The 16,516-nt window shown below is 47.3% G+C and overlaps 1 protein-coding gene across 1 annotated transcript; it reads right to left on the bottom strand.

Moving 5' to 3' along the window:
• Positions 1–1,666: 1,666 nt before the first annotated feature.
• Positions 1,667–3,907, bottom strand: LOC132322341 (uncharacterized). The gene is made up of 4 exons (XM_059836711.1): positions 3,609–3,907; positions 2,841–2,966; positions 2,362–2,509; positions 1,667–2,214 (listed from the first exon to the last, which is right to left on the bottom strand). Exons 1-4 carry the CDS (start codon positions 3,778–3,780, stop codon positions 1,851–1,853), a joined length of 810 nt encoding a protein of 269 aa, XP_059692694.1. The 5' UTR covers positions 3,781–3,907; the 3' UTR covers positions 1,667–1,850.
• Between the last annotated feature and the right edge of the window lie 12,609 nt (positions 3,908–16,516).

Below are 16,516 nucleotides of genomic sequence, written 5' to 3'. Positions count from 1 at the left end.
GTTTTTGCATGTCACTCAAGAGCGTGTCCTTGTTCTGGTGCAGGCAAGCCTTTTTAATGTCCATTGCTGGGAAAGTAGGCTGAGGCTGGCACAAACACGTCCTGCACTGGCAGTGCAAGTTTCTCAGCACTCCTGTCACAGCCTCAGCCCTGCTCCCAGCTCTGTGCATTCTACCCCAACAGAAACAGCCGCAACAGGTGTCCTGGTTTGAGAGGAAGTGAATTTTTGCCCTGCTGTGGTCAAACCAATAAGTGCTCAGATTTGAATATTGGCACCTGGCGTGGGCACTGAGGACATGGATACGCATCTGAGAACCCAGGTGGGTTAAAAGCAGAGAAGTCTGAGGGCGAAGCTCTCTTGGGTTCCGTCCCTGAAAGAGGTCAGACCTCCCCCGCCTGGCTCTGGGCTGGGGGGCGGGGGAGGGGAAGCCACGAGGCCTGAGTGAGGTAGGCCAAGGCCTTGGACAGAGAAGGGAGATGAAGACCTCTGCAAGATGGAAGGGTGGAAGAACTCTGAGAGACATCAGGGAGCCCCCCAAAGAGAGAGAGTGAGAGAGAGAGAGGGAGAGAGAGAGAGAGAGAGAGCTTGTGCCACTTTGAAATTTGATCTCATGTGCTGGCAGCATGGCCGGCAGGGAAGGAGAAGGGGGGTGATGAGAAGGTGCCTGCTGGCAGGGCAGCGTGGGAGTACTGGACAGGCAGAGCCTCATATTTAAACCCTTTTCTTAGATGATGGAAACCTTACAAATTCTGATCTTCCTGGAGCTGAATGAAGAGAGAGATAGAGATGGAATAGCAGGAAATGGGCAAGTGTGATGCAAGATGGTGTAAGTGAAAGATATCTGAGAGAAGTTGCGAAGAATCTTAGGTGAGAGGAGATGATGGAGTGGCCTTTGGCTAGACTTTTCTTGTATAGCCATGGACAGAACCATTTTTCCTGTGACACAGAGACTGCGTTTCATGGGATGCAATGGCTCGGAGCCAAGAAAGTGCAGTGAGATGTGATGTGAAAGAGTGCGTGAACAGAGATGATGGGTGAGAAGGGTGGTGGTGCCCTCAATCTTTGGTGAAGGAGAAGACCTCTGTTCTTGAGACACTTCAGCCCCAGGGGGTGACAAGTGTCCCAAAAGTAAGAGACTGTGCTCTTTCAGAACGGGGCAAAGCACCCTTAAAAGGAAAACCCTAGAAGCAGCTCTGGTCCCTGCGCAGTGGTGAGAGCACTGAACATAGAAGGAAGAGGGCACAATAGCAAATGTTCTCCAGGCGGTGCCACGTGTGACATAGAAATGGTGCAAGAGGGACTCCTCTCTTCTTGATGAACTGAGAACTGATTATCTGAAGAGTGGTGATAGACTGAGAGTTAGTGATCGAGGGTTGGTAACTGAATTGAGAATCCAAGGTATGGTGGTACTGTCATGTATTAGGAATTTGGTGGGAGGAGGAGAAGGAATGTTTTTAGAAAGTTTCCATTCTGAGTTCTTTGTGTGTTTCTTTTTATAAATATAGTTGTAAGTTAATAAAGTTTTTTTTTCTCCTTTATTCCTAAGTTGGAGCTTGCTTTGTTCTATTTCCGGTCACATCTCACAGTAGACACCAGAGAGAATGTATTTTAATGGGAGCACTGGCATTGCGCCAGAGTCAAACCATGACAACAGGCAAGAACTTACTACTTTTGGAAATAGATTTATTTTCAAAATCACAAAAACAATCATCATCCGCTAATAGAAAGTATTGCTATCATTATCACTAAAACTATCAGTATCACTATCACTAAAATAATCACCATGCTTTAACATCAAGTATTACTGTCACTAAAAGAATCACTATCACTATTTATGACTATCACTATCACTAATCTTCATCCTCCAACATAAAGTATTCCTCCTGGTACTGGTAGCAGGGGCACCAGGATGCCGTGGGCTGAGGTGAGTCCAGGGTAATCCAGTAGTCCCGTGAAGTGGCACCATCAGCCAGAGCACAGAAGGGACACGTGGACAGAGGTGATGGGTCTGCGCACTTGTTCTTGTACAGCTGGGCAAGCTCTGCTGCAAAGATCTCAGGAAACAGAGGGCAGCTGTCCCCGACCCTCTTGGCTTGGGGTCTCTCGCCACTTCCTGATCCTTCTCCTGATTCTGTTTCAACTCTAGGCAGGCCACAGCTTTCCCAGGAAGAGTCCCAGTCTTGTCCTGTTGCCTCTTTGTCTTCCTGGGCCCTACTGCAGAAAAAGATTTCCAAGACTCCTCATAGATACGAATTTGGAGTACAGCTAATACATTGCAATGCAGCAGTTTCCACAGAGCTGCCTGGGCACTCCAGCAGGGAGCAAAAACTTCATTGCCAATGGCAGCAATGAATAACTCACATGTCTCTCTTCAGCAGCTGATACATGACTATGTACCCAACCACTGCTACAAGCAGCAGCACAGACGAGACTGCAATAGACGCTAGGAGGTACTTCTTGCTGAATTCCCACTGTTCAGGAGTCTCGGCTTTTTGCCGAGCAGCTGATTCTGACAGGAGAAAAGACAATGCAAGAGATAATGTTAGTACTCTGCACTAGGGATAGTCCCACAGCACACTTCAGATGCCCAAGGATTATTATCTTCAGAGATGGGTTCCTCTGGCTCCGGTGTCACAGCAACAGGGACCAAGAGGGATCCCACAAAGTTCTCATGGGGAAGAGCCCAGTGTGTGCCAGGGAGCAGCACTGCCCCAGTTTTTTCTTCCAAGCTGCAGGACAGGGCTGTGTGCTGGGCAGCTGCAATTCATCCATGGAGAGCACTGCAGGGACACAGCAGAAATGCTCCTCTTCTTCCAAGACAGCATTGCCCAAGCACTCACCTGAATACTCCTGAGGCTTAGCAACTGTGCTGGTGTCCTGTATTGCTTCTCTTTCTTCATCTGGGCCTGGCACACTGTCATTTTCTTCCATAGGGAAGGTCTCTGGCAAAGTCTCAGAATCTGTCTCTACAGAAAAAACATAGGACACTTTAACCAGAAGCCACTGCCCCTTACCACAAGCAGGGTACCAAGGCCTGGAAGTAGCAATTAGCAGTGAGGAGCCCGCTGTCCCCAAAGACAAGAGGAATCGACAGCTGGATTTTTTGCAATGCAACAAGAAATGCAGACCCAAACCACCCAAGACTTAATTGACCAAATGACCCACAGAAGGAATACCTTCAGGTCCACCCTCGCACTTGGGGTCCAGCTTCAACCCATCCCTGAGCCTGAGGTTTGGCAGGGGCAGCCAAGACTTCATGGGATATTATTTCTGCCTCCATGCCGTGCTGAGTGTGAGGCAAACACAATTTCAGCACAGGCCTTTTCCCAACATCTGGATGCCAATGTCTGCACACAGCAGCTCTGGCCAGTAATGGTACATCTGCAGCAGCAGCTGGAGATGCCCCTGGCAATCATCTGGAATCACAGCTGTGAGCAGACGCTGTGCTGGACCATCTCTATGGCTCACTCCAGGAGGTGTGAAATGGAGTGTCCCTGCAGCAAGACTCTGACTGAGCGCTTCTGGCTGTCCAGGATACAGCACATCCCTACAGCAACCAAAAGCTCGGCTTCCCAGATCCCAGGGTTAACAGAATGGGATAAACTAACCAGATGGGTCTTCATCCAAGGCTGTCAGGAGCTCCTCTGCAACATTAGGGAATCCTTCAGGGAATCCTTCAGGAACCGCATCATAATTCTTCCCTATGTCAGATTTAGAAAAGTATGTTATACCTATGAAGGTGTATTTGTCATGAATACCACAGGGAAAAGGAGTGCTCATTCTTGTGAAGGCAGTAGAGACTGATTACTCACGCCTAAGGTACCAGCTCGGAATCAGCATGGTGTCTGACTCTAGCTCAGGGGTTGAAAGAGCATTGTCTGTGTCCACAATTACAACCAAACACCAAAAGAAGTTACCATCACATGCACTGCCCTCATGGTCACACCTCAAGGCCTGGATAGGGAAGGTACTGACAGGGCACACACAGGTGGTTCTGTATTCTCACAGCTGCAGGGGGGTCTGGCTGCCCTTGGGACACTGAGCTGACAGCTCTCACATGAAGTGAAAAGCCATGGTCTGCCCACATGTCCAATGGGTTGATCAGGCCTGGAGCCATGCCGGGAGGCTGGATAATCAGAGCTGAGTGATAACCAGAGCGGAGTGATGGATTACCAGTGCTGAGGTTCTGGACATGAACTGCCCCTTCCCACCTCCTTGCCCCTTAGGAACCTCTCTCCATGCTGCACCGTCAAGCAGCTGCAGCCCCTCACACCACTCCTGGTGTGTCTGCCCCACTGCCCACACCGTGGTGGCCTCCTGGCTCAGCCAGCCCTAGTCCTGGCCCCGCTGCTGCCAGCCAGGGCTGTGTGCTGGCCCCTGCCTGCCTACCTGCTCCCTGCCCAGGTGCTGGAGCACTCTGGGCATTCTGGGCTTGCAGGGCCAGGAGAAAGAGGAGCAGGAGGAAGTGGCTCCGGACCATGATCCCCCCTGCTCGCAACGTTCTGCTGCTGCTGCTGCTGCTGCTGCTGCTGCAGTGTTGCCCAGAGCGAGCACTGAACAACACAGTGGGGCTGTGGAACCTCACATCAAACCGAGCCCTGTGACCTCATGACAAAGTGGTGTCTGTGAACTTCCCAATGTACACCCATGTTGCCTATGTATCCCTGGTCCTCCCCTCTCTTGAATTTCCTTATTCTGCAGAGGAATGGAAGGAGCAAAATGGAGAAGGGTTGATGTATTCGGGGAAGCAGCACTTTGAATGGGAATGCAGAGGCACTCACGTCTTATTCCTCAAAAATCCCATATCAGAAACCCTGTATTGAATGCAGCTGTAAAAAAACCAAACAAAAATGTCTTTCCATGGTAGTATTTTTGTCTGACAGCATTCTGGCAAGAAACCTGCTTTTCCCATTACTTCTGCTACAGTTTCATCACCTCTGATGGCAGCACTACTTCCATCCTCCACTGTCACACAAACATGGGTGTGCAGTGCTCACACTTCTCCCAAGTGAGCCTGGTGTATTCTATTCCCTTTCCACTTCCAATCCTACTTCAAGCTCTCTTAAGAAGCTCCACTAACTCCTGAGCCAAGATCCTTTTTCCCTTTGAGGTAGACATAGCCCATGTGCCACCATCAGGCCTGGTGTCCTGTAGGGTAACCCACAGTCAAAGCCCCACACTCCTGCTGGGAACACCAGGGTGCCAGATATTCACCTCTAGAACCTTCCTTGTGCCTGGGTCACTGCAAGTGGCAGAAGTGAATACCACATACGCCCCAGATCCCTCAAGCAATCATCTAGAGGCCATGAACTCCCTCGTGCTTGTCCTCTGACTCCATGTGGTACTGCCACAGAACACACAAAAATGTGTCAGTTGCTGCAGATAACAGTTAACAGGCATGGCCTTTTAGCTGACCAGCTCTTCTGGGTAGGAAATATTCTTCACTTCTGTGTGCCAGGCACCCTACACTCATAATGTCTTGGAAAGCCTTACAATGCGCCTTTGGTATAATTGCCCCAATTAAGCCCCAGGGGTTTAGAGCTGCAAGCACAGAGGCACTGCCAGATTTCCACCCCTGGGGTGTCTCTCCGAGGTTCATAAGCAGTCTTCAGCTGACAAGCTGCAAAAACTCGCCCAATGCCATCCTCTGAAGCAATCACAGATCACTGTCCACCTTGAAGGCTGCAGCACATAATGAGCAGAGGGCCAAACCAGGCTGGACGGTGTCTTGGGTGACGTCTCCTAGCCAGAACCCAGGCTCACTGCCCAGCTGCCTGGGCATTGGGTCTGAAGGCCATCTCGGGCCTGGTACAGATGGATTATGAGATGATTGTCTCTCGTAATTAAAAGATAACTATTGTGTGAATATTAAGAAAAGCTTTAGTGATGTATAGTGATGTTATTGTAGTTTAGATGCCCTCTGTTCTCCCCATAGTTCCCTTTGCGCCCCTGTATTGAGACCATCAGACAGCTGGGGTTGTCTAGGACAGATAAAAAGGAGGCATGCACACCTGTCCCTTACTTGGGGCAGCTGGGAATGGAAAAGCTTGCTGCCTAGGGGGTGCGGCCTGGTAACACGTGACCTCCAATCAAGTTACAAGCAAGCAGTCTCCATCGAGAAATGGCAAAGAACAGCTGGCTGACAGACTCTGGGAGGGGCCAGGGCTGCCTGATGCAATTCCCAGGGGTATAAAAAACTGAACATCCGTCTTGAAGAGGAACTGGTCACGTGGTATCCACGAGGGCATTACCCAGTTCTGTAACCTTTGCCCTATGGAGTCCTCTGTTGTATTTTTGTTAAGATTTAATAATCCTTTTTAAATTTTCAAAGTGAGCAGCCTTTTCTCACAGGCCCTCCATTCGTGCCCGGAGGAGGCACGATGAACACTGCCCTTTGTTCCTTAACTGGCTAAACACCCAGTCTCTCCCTAAACACCCTCCGCGGCATTGTGCTGCTCGGCGGCTCGTCACCAGCTAAGGGACCAGTGTCCCCAGACCACCTGTGGTGCTGCTGAAGCCGCCTGCCGCGTGTGGCCCGGGAGGGAGGCAGCGCTGCCCGCAGCCCGCGGCCTCCTTGCCCCCGCTGCCGCCATTTCTCACGGGGCCGTGAGGGCCGAGCACGGGGCTGTGGGGCTGTGCCGGCCCCGCTTCCCGGGCCGCGGCTCCAGCTGCTCCCGCTGGCTCGGAGCGGCCCCGCTCCGGCCCCGGGGCCGAGGCGTCTCTCCCGGGCCCGATTCGCTGCTGTCGTGCCGCTGCAGCAGAGCTCCCCGACGTGTCCCGGCTGCTGAGAACGGCTGCCGGGGCAGTTCGCCTGGGACTCTGAGCCGAGCGTGGCACAGGGAACGGAACCCGAGAAATAGAGACAGAAGAGACAGGGACAGCAAGCAGAACGAAGAGACAACGAGAGCAAAAGAGGGCCAGGGAACGGGAGCAGAGCTGCGGGAAGGGGCAGCAGGCAAAGAGGAAGAGACGCAGAATGAGCAGGAGGGAGCAGGAGAGAGCGAAGTCTGAGCTGGGGCAGGATGGACGTTATTGAAGCTTTGGAGGGACAGCAAGATAGAGAGGGAGTGGGAGAGAACAGGGATCTGGCGAGCAACCAATGGACCGGAAACTGGACAGAGCCGCGCACTAGGAAAAGCCCAGGGGCAGATTTTGCTGCAGCCCGTGTAATCCAGAGGTGTTTTCGTGCTGCAGTGGCTTGTCAGCTCCCTCGAAGCAGACGAGGCATTTCAGAAATGGTACTGTGGGGCACAATAGTGCATATGTCCCACAGCTCTCAGTTCACATGTGCATCTGCAGGACTGCAAGTGTGGATGTCCATATGACACAGGTTTGTGAGGCTTGGTTTGAGGCTTGAGGGAGAGCTCTCTTCTGAAAAGAGCCTTGGGCTGCCCTCTCATAAGGTGGGGTATTTCAGAGGCTGCTGAGAGAGGCCCATGAGAGACAGCTCAGAGGTGGAGCTGGAGCTGCTGTGGAAAGGAGAGGGATGAGGGTGAGGAGCTCAGTGGTTCCTCCCCACCACTCCAAAGGGAATAGCATTGTCTTGGGACAGTCTTTATTACCGGAGCCAGAAGTATAAGAAACCCTCTGAGAACAGTGAAAGCGTCATGACAGCAGCGAATCAGGCCCGTGTCAGGCGCCTCAGCAGTAAAAGATTTTAAAGGAGAGCCCTTGACAAATTTAGAAATAGGCCCTGAGAGAGAAGAATTTGAGTTTGTAGTAGATACAGGAGGTCATAGGTATGTTTGTTTTTAAGATGCTGGAAGTGAGTAAACTTAGTGGAACAACATGTAAAGTAAGGGGGCAAACAACTGTCCATTCAGAATACCTGTAATTAAACAAGTAATAGTGAGGGGAGATTCTAGACAAGGATGTGTTGACTTACTATTTATGCCTAAGTTGAAGTGTAACCTTCTCAGCTGAGATTTACAAATAAAGCTGGGGATAGGGGCAGTTCTGAAGGAAGGAAGATGGTAGCATGGACAGCTCCTAGTATGGACAGAAGGGGGCGGTCGGGGCGTATTGGATATGCCACCAATAGAGATAAAAATGAAACCCAGAACTCCAGCCATCTGAGTCCGTCAATATCCCATCTCAGCTGAAGGAAAACAAGTTTTAACTCCCATAATAAAATAATTGGATTCAAGATGGGGTACTAGGGCTGTGTATGTCACCCTATAATACACCAACCTTACCAGTCAAGAAGCCAGGCGGTACATACTGATTAGTGTAGGATCTAAAAGAAGTCAATAAGCAAACTAGCTAGATATCCAGTAGTGTCCAACCTTCTAAATAAAGTACCACCAGAACATTCGTGGTTTAGTGTGATAGATCTCAAAGATGTGTTCTGGGTGGTCCCATTAGCAGAGGAGAGTTGGGGGTGGTTCGCCTTTGAATGGTATGATGAGAACATAGGGAGAAAACAGCAATATCAATGGACTCAATTGCCCCAAGATTTCACCGAATCACCAGATTTGTTTGGACAGGCACTGGAAGGGTTATTAGAGTAATTTGAACCAAAACAGAATACCCGTATTTTACAATAAGTTGATGATTTATTAATTTCAGGGGAGCAAAAAGAACCAGTTTGGGAAACTACCATAGAACTTTTAAATTTTCTAGGAAAAAAGGGGTTAAAAGTGTCAAAAAGAAAGCTCCAGTTCGTGGAGCAGGAAGTGAAATATTTAGGACATTTAACTGAGAAAGGTTGTAAGACATTAGCAATGAGTAGAATTGAATAAATCCTATCCCTGCCCTCCCCAAAGACGAAACAGGATGTAAGAAGATTCTTGAGTTTGGTCAGGTACTGCAAATCCTGGATTGACGGTCGTGCTTAGTTAGTAAAATTTTTATATGATAAATTAGCTGAGACAAGGACTTTTGAATGGACTGAAGAAGATGGGAAGAAATCAATAGACCTAAAGGAAAGATTGATAGAGGCAACAGTTTTCAGTTTGCCTAATTTAGAAAGACCCTTTGAACTGTTTGTAAATGTAGATGAAAGAATTGCTTACTGCATATTAGCACAAAAGTGGTGCGGAGAGAGGAAGCCAATTGCCTACATATCAAAATTACTAGATCCTGTAGTGAGAGGCTGGCCCACCTGCCCAGTCAGTGGCCACTACTGTGACTCTGATTGAAGAAAGCTATAAATTGACTTTTGGAGGCAAGATTAAAGTACATACCCCCCCAATCTAAAATTGATATTAAGCAAAAAGGTCTGTCAATGGATTACAGACAGTCGATTACTCAAATATGAAGTAGTGTTAATGAATGTGTTAATAACTAATATTGATGACATAGAACTTACAACAACAAAATCCCCATAGAATCGCACGCCATTTTTATATGGGAAGTCAGAAGGCAACCTTGAACATTATTGCGAAGAATTAATTGATCTACAGACTAGGGCAAGAGAAGATCTACAAGAACTACCTTTTTTAGAAGGAGAAGTGCAGTTTGTTAATAGCTCTTCTTGAGTTGTAGAAGGAAAAAGGATGTCGGGCTGTGCAGTCATAGATGGAAAAACTATGAAAATAATGGAAAAAGGAAAATTACAAACTAAATGGTAGGCCTGATGCTGTGAATTATATGCACTATTAAGAGGTTTAATCTGGCTAAGATACAACAAGGGAACTATCTATACTCATCCCAGTATGCTTCTGGAATAGTGCACACTTTCGGTAAAATCTGTGAGGAAAGGAGGTTTATATATTCGAAAGGTAAAATGTCAATTCATGAAGAAGTAATAAAGGAGGTATTAAAAGAGCGGAAAGACCCATTAGAAGTCACAGTAGTACATGCTGAAGGACATCAAAGGGGGGGACATCAATGGAAATACAAGAAAATAACTTAGTGATCAGACAGCCAGAGAGGCAGCTTTTGCAAAGGACGAGCGGATATTTAAAGAAGAAAACCTAAGTGAACTAGATGAAGAAGAAATTCCAATATTCACAGAATAAGAGCAAGAATAATTGCGAAAACAAGGGGGTGTCAGGGATGTATTTGGAAAATGGATAATGCCTGATGGGAGGCAAGTATTAAGTAAGAATTTGTCTCAGAAGATCGTAGAAATTCTGCATGCCCCTAATGCATTGGGGAACGTAAGAACTGTGTGATCATTTCTTAAGAACATTTGTGTGTATTGGATTATTCAGAATAACAAAGGCCATAACAAAATATTGCATGACTTGTCAGAAAATAAATAATAAAATAATGAGGAATGTACCCATAGGAGGAAGAGAATTAGCTGAAAGACCTTTTCAAAGCATACAGATCGAGTTCACCAAATTTCTGCCAGTACAGATATTCAAATACTTATCAGTTATCACTGAAGATTTTACCCTTAGGATAGAGGGCTTTCCAACAGTGAAAGCAACTGCAGAAACGGTTAGCAAAATACTACTACAGTAAATCATACTGTGATATGGCATAGTAAACGTAATAGATTCAAATAGAGGGCCTCATTTTACTGCTGGGATCTTAAAAAATGTAATTGAAACACCCAGTATGATTTGGAAGTTGCATACTCTTGGAGGCCCCAAAGTTCAGGAAGAGTAGAGCAAGCTAACCAAACCCTGAAAATTATACTTACCAAGCTAGTAGATGAAACAAAAATGAACTGGGTAAAATGCCTCCCATTAGCCCGGATGAGAGTAAGAACAAAACCAGGGTCTGATATGGGTAGCTCCCCTTAGGAATTGATGTTTGGACTCCCATTTTTAACCATCCCAAATCTCATGGGGACATACGAAGAAGGAGAAAAGGGAGTGAAAATACCTAAAAACAATTACAAAAACATTAGAGGAGTTAAGATGAAATTGATATCTTCCCCAAAGCAGTCCTATTGATTTTAAAATCTACAAATACCTGACGGGAGATTGGGTATTAATTAAATCATGGAAAGAAGAGCCATTGACTCCCTGATAGGAAGGCCTGTACCAAGTTTTGTTAAATACTGAAGCAGCCATAAGAACACAAGAAAAAGGGTGGACCCATGTCACCAGGGTCAGAGGTCCAGCTTCCGCTCCCACAGAACAGACTACAGTAAATCCTACCATCATTAAAGCAGCTACAAGAAAGACCAAGAATAAGAAAGGCAGCACCTCTCATTTTTATAAACTGTTGTTCTAACATTTTTATTTATTAACTTGTTATTTAATATCTCATCTAAATCCACTGTTTATAATCTAGTTGTTAGTGTTAAAGCTATTTATTGATAAAAGTTATTCAAGTATTCATTTGTAATATTTATTAAGAGTGTTACTATTTAGATATTTAGTGAAGTTAGTAAAATACCTATTTAATTTTTAGTTAGTAAAGTTAAAACATTTATGGAACTAATTGCAGTTTCTGGTATTTTTCATTATAGAAGCAGTGACCTGGAGTCTCCATAAGCCAGAGCATTCTCCCACCATAATAGCAATCTGACCTAGTAACGGAAAGAATAACAAGTTAGCACAGGGAAAGAAGTGAGTGAAATGTGGATATCTGTTGAGGTGTTTTTCTTTAGGTTTTCTTAGCTTACCTACTGTCTTATTAGTGAGTTTGTAATCCCTTTGTACTATGACATCTTTATTCTGTTGGTCTTCTCTGGACCTATCCTCCGCCCACCTTTTAGAGTGGTGTTAACTCTTCATCTGTATCCAGTGTGCTAAAATTAGACCTGTACCCTGATTGTTATTCAGTTCTATTAAATGTCAATCCTTCTGTCACTTGGCCACTCCCTGTGGATTCCCTATTGGCTCCCATGCATCTATCTCCTCCCTAATCTCTTCCCCTCCCAAGTTGTCAGTCCTCCCTATCGCTGTCCTTTTCTCCAGAACCTTCTCTGCCAATCTATTAGTTCTCAATGCCCCCTTTGTTTCTCTGTATTATTCCCCTCCCCTGTATTCCTTGATAGGTTTGTAGATTATTAGTCCTGCCTCAGACTTGTCCCTAGCCATGCCCTCATTGGTTAGTGGCCCTAAACCACTCCTCCTGAGTTGTGATATAAAATCCTCTCTATGCCCCCTAGTCTGGGTCTTGGGGTCCTGGGCTCTGGGAGCCTGAAGTGTTGTCATCCACTTAATAAATCATCCCAGTTCTACCCCAAGATCTGTGTCACTGTGCTCTGTTCCTGTGCCAGACCACCGATATGTGGGATCTGCAGGGATCGCAGGGCATATGTCACACCCCTGTTGTTGTGCAGCTGGGACACTATAAAATCACGCACCACGACAGCTGGTGCCTGGGGGAATCCACAAAATCAGAGGGTTTTGGGAAAGCTGCAAAAGGCAGACCTCGGAGACAGCAGAACTGTGATTAGAGCTAAGCAGTAGCCATGAGATAGGTCAGCAGAAAAATTATTTAAAAAGTCGAAAACCAAGGACAAGTAGAACAATGGTCTGTGTATTAACGCTTGTCTAGGATAACTTCCTAAGCTGCAGAAAAGTTTATCTAGTAAGATATTAGGAAGTTTGAAGTTTAATAACGGAGCTAGCAGAACTGTGATTAGAGCTAAGCAGTAGCCTTGAGATAGGTCAGCAGAAAAATTATTTAAAAAGTAGAAAACCAAGGACAAGTAGAACAATGGTCTGTGTATTAACGCTTGTCTAGGATAACTTCCTAAGCTGCAGAAAAGTTTATCTAGTAAGATATTAGGAAGTTTGAAGTTTAATAATGGAGCTCTGTGCATTGTGTTTTAAGGCTTACAAGCAAGCAGGCATTGTATTCGAAATAAGCAAGCATTGTTTTAACTAAAGGTACATGTGCTTATAGTAGTTGGATGGAATCACTGTCAATATGCTTCTGCTTTGCATGATTGGTCAAAAAAGTTATAAAGTAAGTTGCAGCATTAAGTTCTTTGCTGCTTGGGATGTGAGCTGCTGGCATCTTCCCATTGTCATAACCATGTAATGAGACTGATGCTGGAAAATAAAACAGTTCAAGGCACGTTCCACAGCAGTCCCGTCCCGTTTGTGGTTTGTACATAGCCCCCGGCCGGCAATAGTGCCCAACATGAGGCCCTCCCTTCTTTGTCTTTTAAAGCAAATGGGCAAATTTGTGGGGGCACCCACCTCTCAGAAGAGGAAGAAGGGAAAAGAACATCAGTGACATTTCAGGCTCTGCCCTGGACTCTAAGAGGAGCCAAGCGGTGACTTTAAGGCTCTGTGACTCTCTCATCCTTGCCATTGTGTTCTCCGCAGGGGTGGGCTTACCCAAAGGGCAAAGAGAGAAAGAAAGCTTGTCAGACAGCTCAGTTGACTGAGCTATGGTCCTGCTGTGAGGATTGCTGCAGGGCAAGGTGCTCACACTGGGTTGAGCAGGGACTGACAGGGACTGTCAGTGGCCATGCCCAAGGCTCCGGGCATAGGCCTTGAAGCACCGGGAACACCCAGGTCCCTGGCAGTGATAAGCCAAGGAAGAGAAAGTCCCCAGTCTATCGCAATTTCACCAAGGAAGTTTGCTCCTAACCTGGCTGTGGAGAACAACTTCATAGTCAGCGTATCCTAACAAGAAGAGAGGAACTGGCACACAAAACCATTCCAAGGGGATCTTCAAGGAGAGTGGCCAGAAAGAGCCAGAAACCCGCACTCTGAGGGTAAGTGAGCCAAAGCAGGGTTGATCCCCAGTGGGAGGGATTGGTCTCTAAGAGCTGGTGGCCAAGCTCGCGGAGACCACAGGGTATCCTCCACTTATCAAGAAAGCGTCTTTTCTATTCTGTCTCTTTTCCAAATCAGGGCGCTCCCCCAAAAGGCTGGGGCATCCCCTGAGGGCAGAGGGAGTAGAAAAGACAGGAATGGGGCAGAAGTTTTCCACCGAACAGCTGCAGGTTCATGAGTATAGGAGAAATTTTAGTACTCTTAAAAAGGTGTTTGACATCTGCACATATCATCGAAATCCAGTTTTCTCAGGCCTCTCTCCTGGAGGCTCCCCTGTGGCTTCTGTGAAGCTCCCCAAACCCTCTGTCCCTCAGGCTTTCCAAAATCCTTTGCTGTCCTCCCTTGGAGATGGCATTGGCCACGCCATCCCAAGTGCCCTGTCGGATACTGTTCAATCCTTGACAGGGAGCTGCAGTGTACCAGGCCCCCCTTTCCAAGATGGCCATGGTGATGGCTGTGTGACTTGGAGCCCACTTTCCTGCCATGGCCCTTCTTTTCTGATCCCAAATTTACCGTCAGCCTCACCCCTTCCACAGAGATCACTATCCATATTATGGATAGGAGGCCAGTCCCCTTTTGTGGGAGTTGGTGCTGGGAACAGCACTCCTGGGACGTCATGGGAAGATTCCTATGTGTAACTCATGGTGAGAAGGTGACTCATTTCCCCATGATCCCTCACTCCCACAAATAAATGAGCATGTGTCAGTCATCCCCACTTTCTGGAAAGTTCTGTACCCTCAGCTTTGTTATTGGCCTCCTCAGTTCTTGTCACTCCCCACTCTTCCCCTATCCTACCTTCCCACAAGCTGGATTGTATCCTGACCCCTCCTAACCCTCCCCAGTTTTTATGCATTGTATCCACCCCCACTGGGGGGGCTCTTGCCGCAGCTCTCAGGCTTCCCTGTCAGCTGCTAGTGAGCAGCTTCTAGTTCACTGTCCCTGACTCCCTCTCCAGCAGCTGTTACCCTGCTTTCTTCACACTTCCTCCTGCTATTACCTGGACTTTCCTGCCCTTCTTCATGGCATCCAAAGCCTCAGATTCTCCTGCAGTAAACTCTGGTGAACTGTCATACAGCGAGCGCTTCTGTCTCTCATTGGTGAGAACACATTACTACATCTGGGCACAGGCAGGAGGTTGGCTGAGGGAATTGGCTGCAGCATCCAGGGAAACCCATTTGGATTTGTGGACACCCCATCAGGACTGGCTCAGCGCAGCCCGCAGCTGGTGCCCGAAGAGGGACCCTGGACAACTGGACAGTTGATATCCCTTCAAACGTCTCCTGTTGACAGAGGACTCCCTGAATCACTTTCTTTGGGATTTAAAATGTCGTTTGGGAGCCAGCTCAAAGAGGACCAGCAACTTCATTGTAGAAGGAGCGGTTTCCTCCTTGCCTGCCATCATCCCCCAGCACCCCAACGGAGGACTGCAGCTCCAAGAGGAAGCCTTTGGGGATCCTGGGGAGTGGCAGAGTCTCACCTCCCTTGCAAAGCTTTCTTCTTTATTGCCCATGCCTTCAGAGTGAGTCTGTCTGTGCTGAGAAAAAGGCACCTTGCGTTGGGCTTGTCCTTTTGCTTTGTATTTTTCGGCTTCGTGAGGCAAAGAGAGGGGGTTGGTACAGCAGGATGGGAAACCGTCTGTCTCTAGCCAAGTGGGAGATTCACCTCCAAGTTAAAGCTACCTTCATCCTGGGAAACATTTCTTTTAAAAGAGGGGATCTTAAGGATTTTATTGGTTTTCTGTTGGAACATTTTCCTGGGGTTACCCAGGAAGATGTTTTCACTGTTTTGTTTTGGGGAAGAGTGGGAAAGTATATATACAAAATTCAAGTGAAGGGAAACTATAAAGTGGGGAGATTCAATTGTTTTTTATTCCATTTTAAGTTAGTAAAAGAAAAAGGGAGAGTTGGTGTCACCGACATGTTTTATGAAAAATCCTTTCCTTAGGATTTTTCCCTCCTGAGAAGCTGAGAGGCCTCAGGAACAAACTGTAAACAATTCTTATCTGCTGCTGTGGAATGCCACAGGGGAATCTGTGATTGGTCTCATCTAGTTGTTTGGAATTAAGGGCCAATCATAGTTCACCTGCCCAGACTGTCTCGGTCAGGGACAAACCTTTGTTATTCATTCCTTTTCTATTCTTAGCTTAGCCTTCTGATGAAATCCTTTCTCTCTATTCTTTTAGTATATTTTTAATATATTTTTCTATCATAAAATAATAAATCAAGCTTTTTGAAACATGGAGTCAACTTTCTTGTCTCTTCCCTCATCCTGGGACCCTTGTGGACAATACTACAAGTTGGGAACCCCAGTTTACCTTTCCCGTGCTCCCCCCCATTCCTATTCCCTCTTCCCCTATGGCTGGGACAGGTTCCAGAACCTGCCCACAAGCACAGCGTTGCCGCCTGCTCCCTGCTGCCTCCTGCCCCACTCAGTCCCTTCCTCGAACCGGGACTGGCCACCCCAACTCGAGTCTTACCCATTCCCTCTCCTCAAAAACCCCAGACCTGGGTTCAAATTCCTGTTCATGTAACCGTAGTTGTAAGGAAAGGAAAAATAGTACCTGCTGTGTGACTGAAATGAAAGAACTTGATGCCAGACTGGACAACACATCTTACATTGATGGGGACAATGTACAAAATGGCAGTGTCAAACAAAATGGCGTTCCTCCTTCTTCCCCAATTCCCTTGGTTTCCCGCCTCTATGATGTGCTCTGCCCCTGCATCCAGTCCCTCCCTCTACCATGCACCGAAAGTACCAGTGTCGGGACCCTCCCCCTCCATTCCTCTGACCCCTCTCAAAGATGGGCCTCCTGCGGGTGGGACTGGCCTCCAGGAAAGTCATGCCTCCAGGGGTGGGTCAGGCCTGTTATCCTT

Source organism: Haemorhous mexicanus, chromosome Z (assembly GCF_027477595.1).
Source record: "Haemorhous mexicanus isolate bHaeMex1 chromosome Z, bHaeMex1.pri, whole genome shotgun sequence".
NCBI classification, from domain to species: Eukaryota; Metazoa; Chordata; class Aves; order Passeriformes; family Fringillidae; genus Haemorhous; species Haemorhous mexicanus.
The sequence above is the reverse complement of the archived record's forward strand: the minus strand, read 5'-3'. Positions and strand labels throughout refer to the sequence as shown.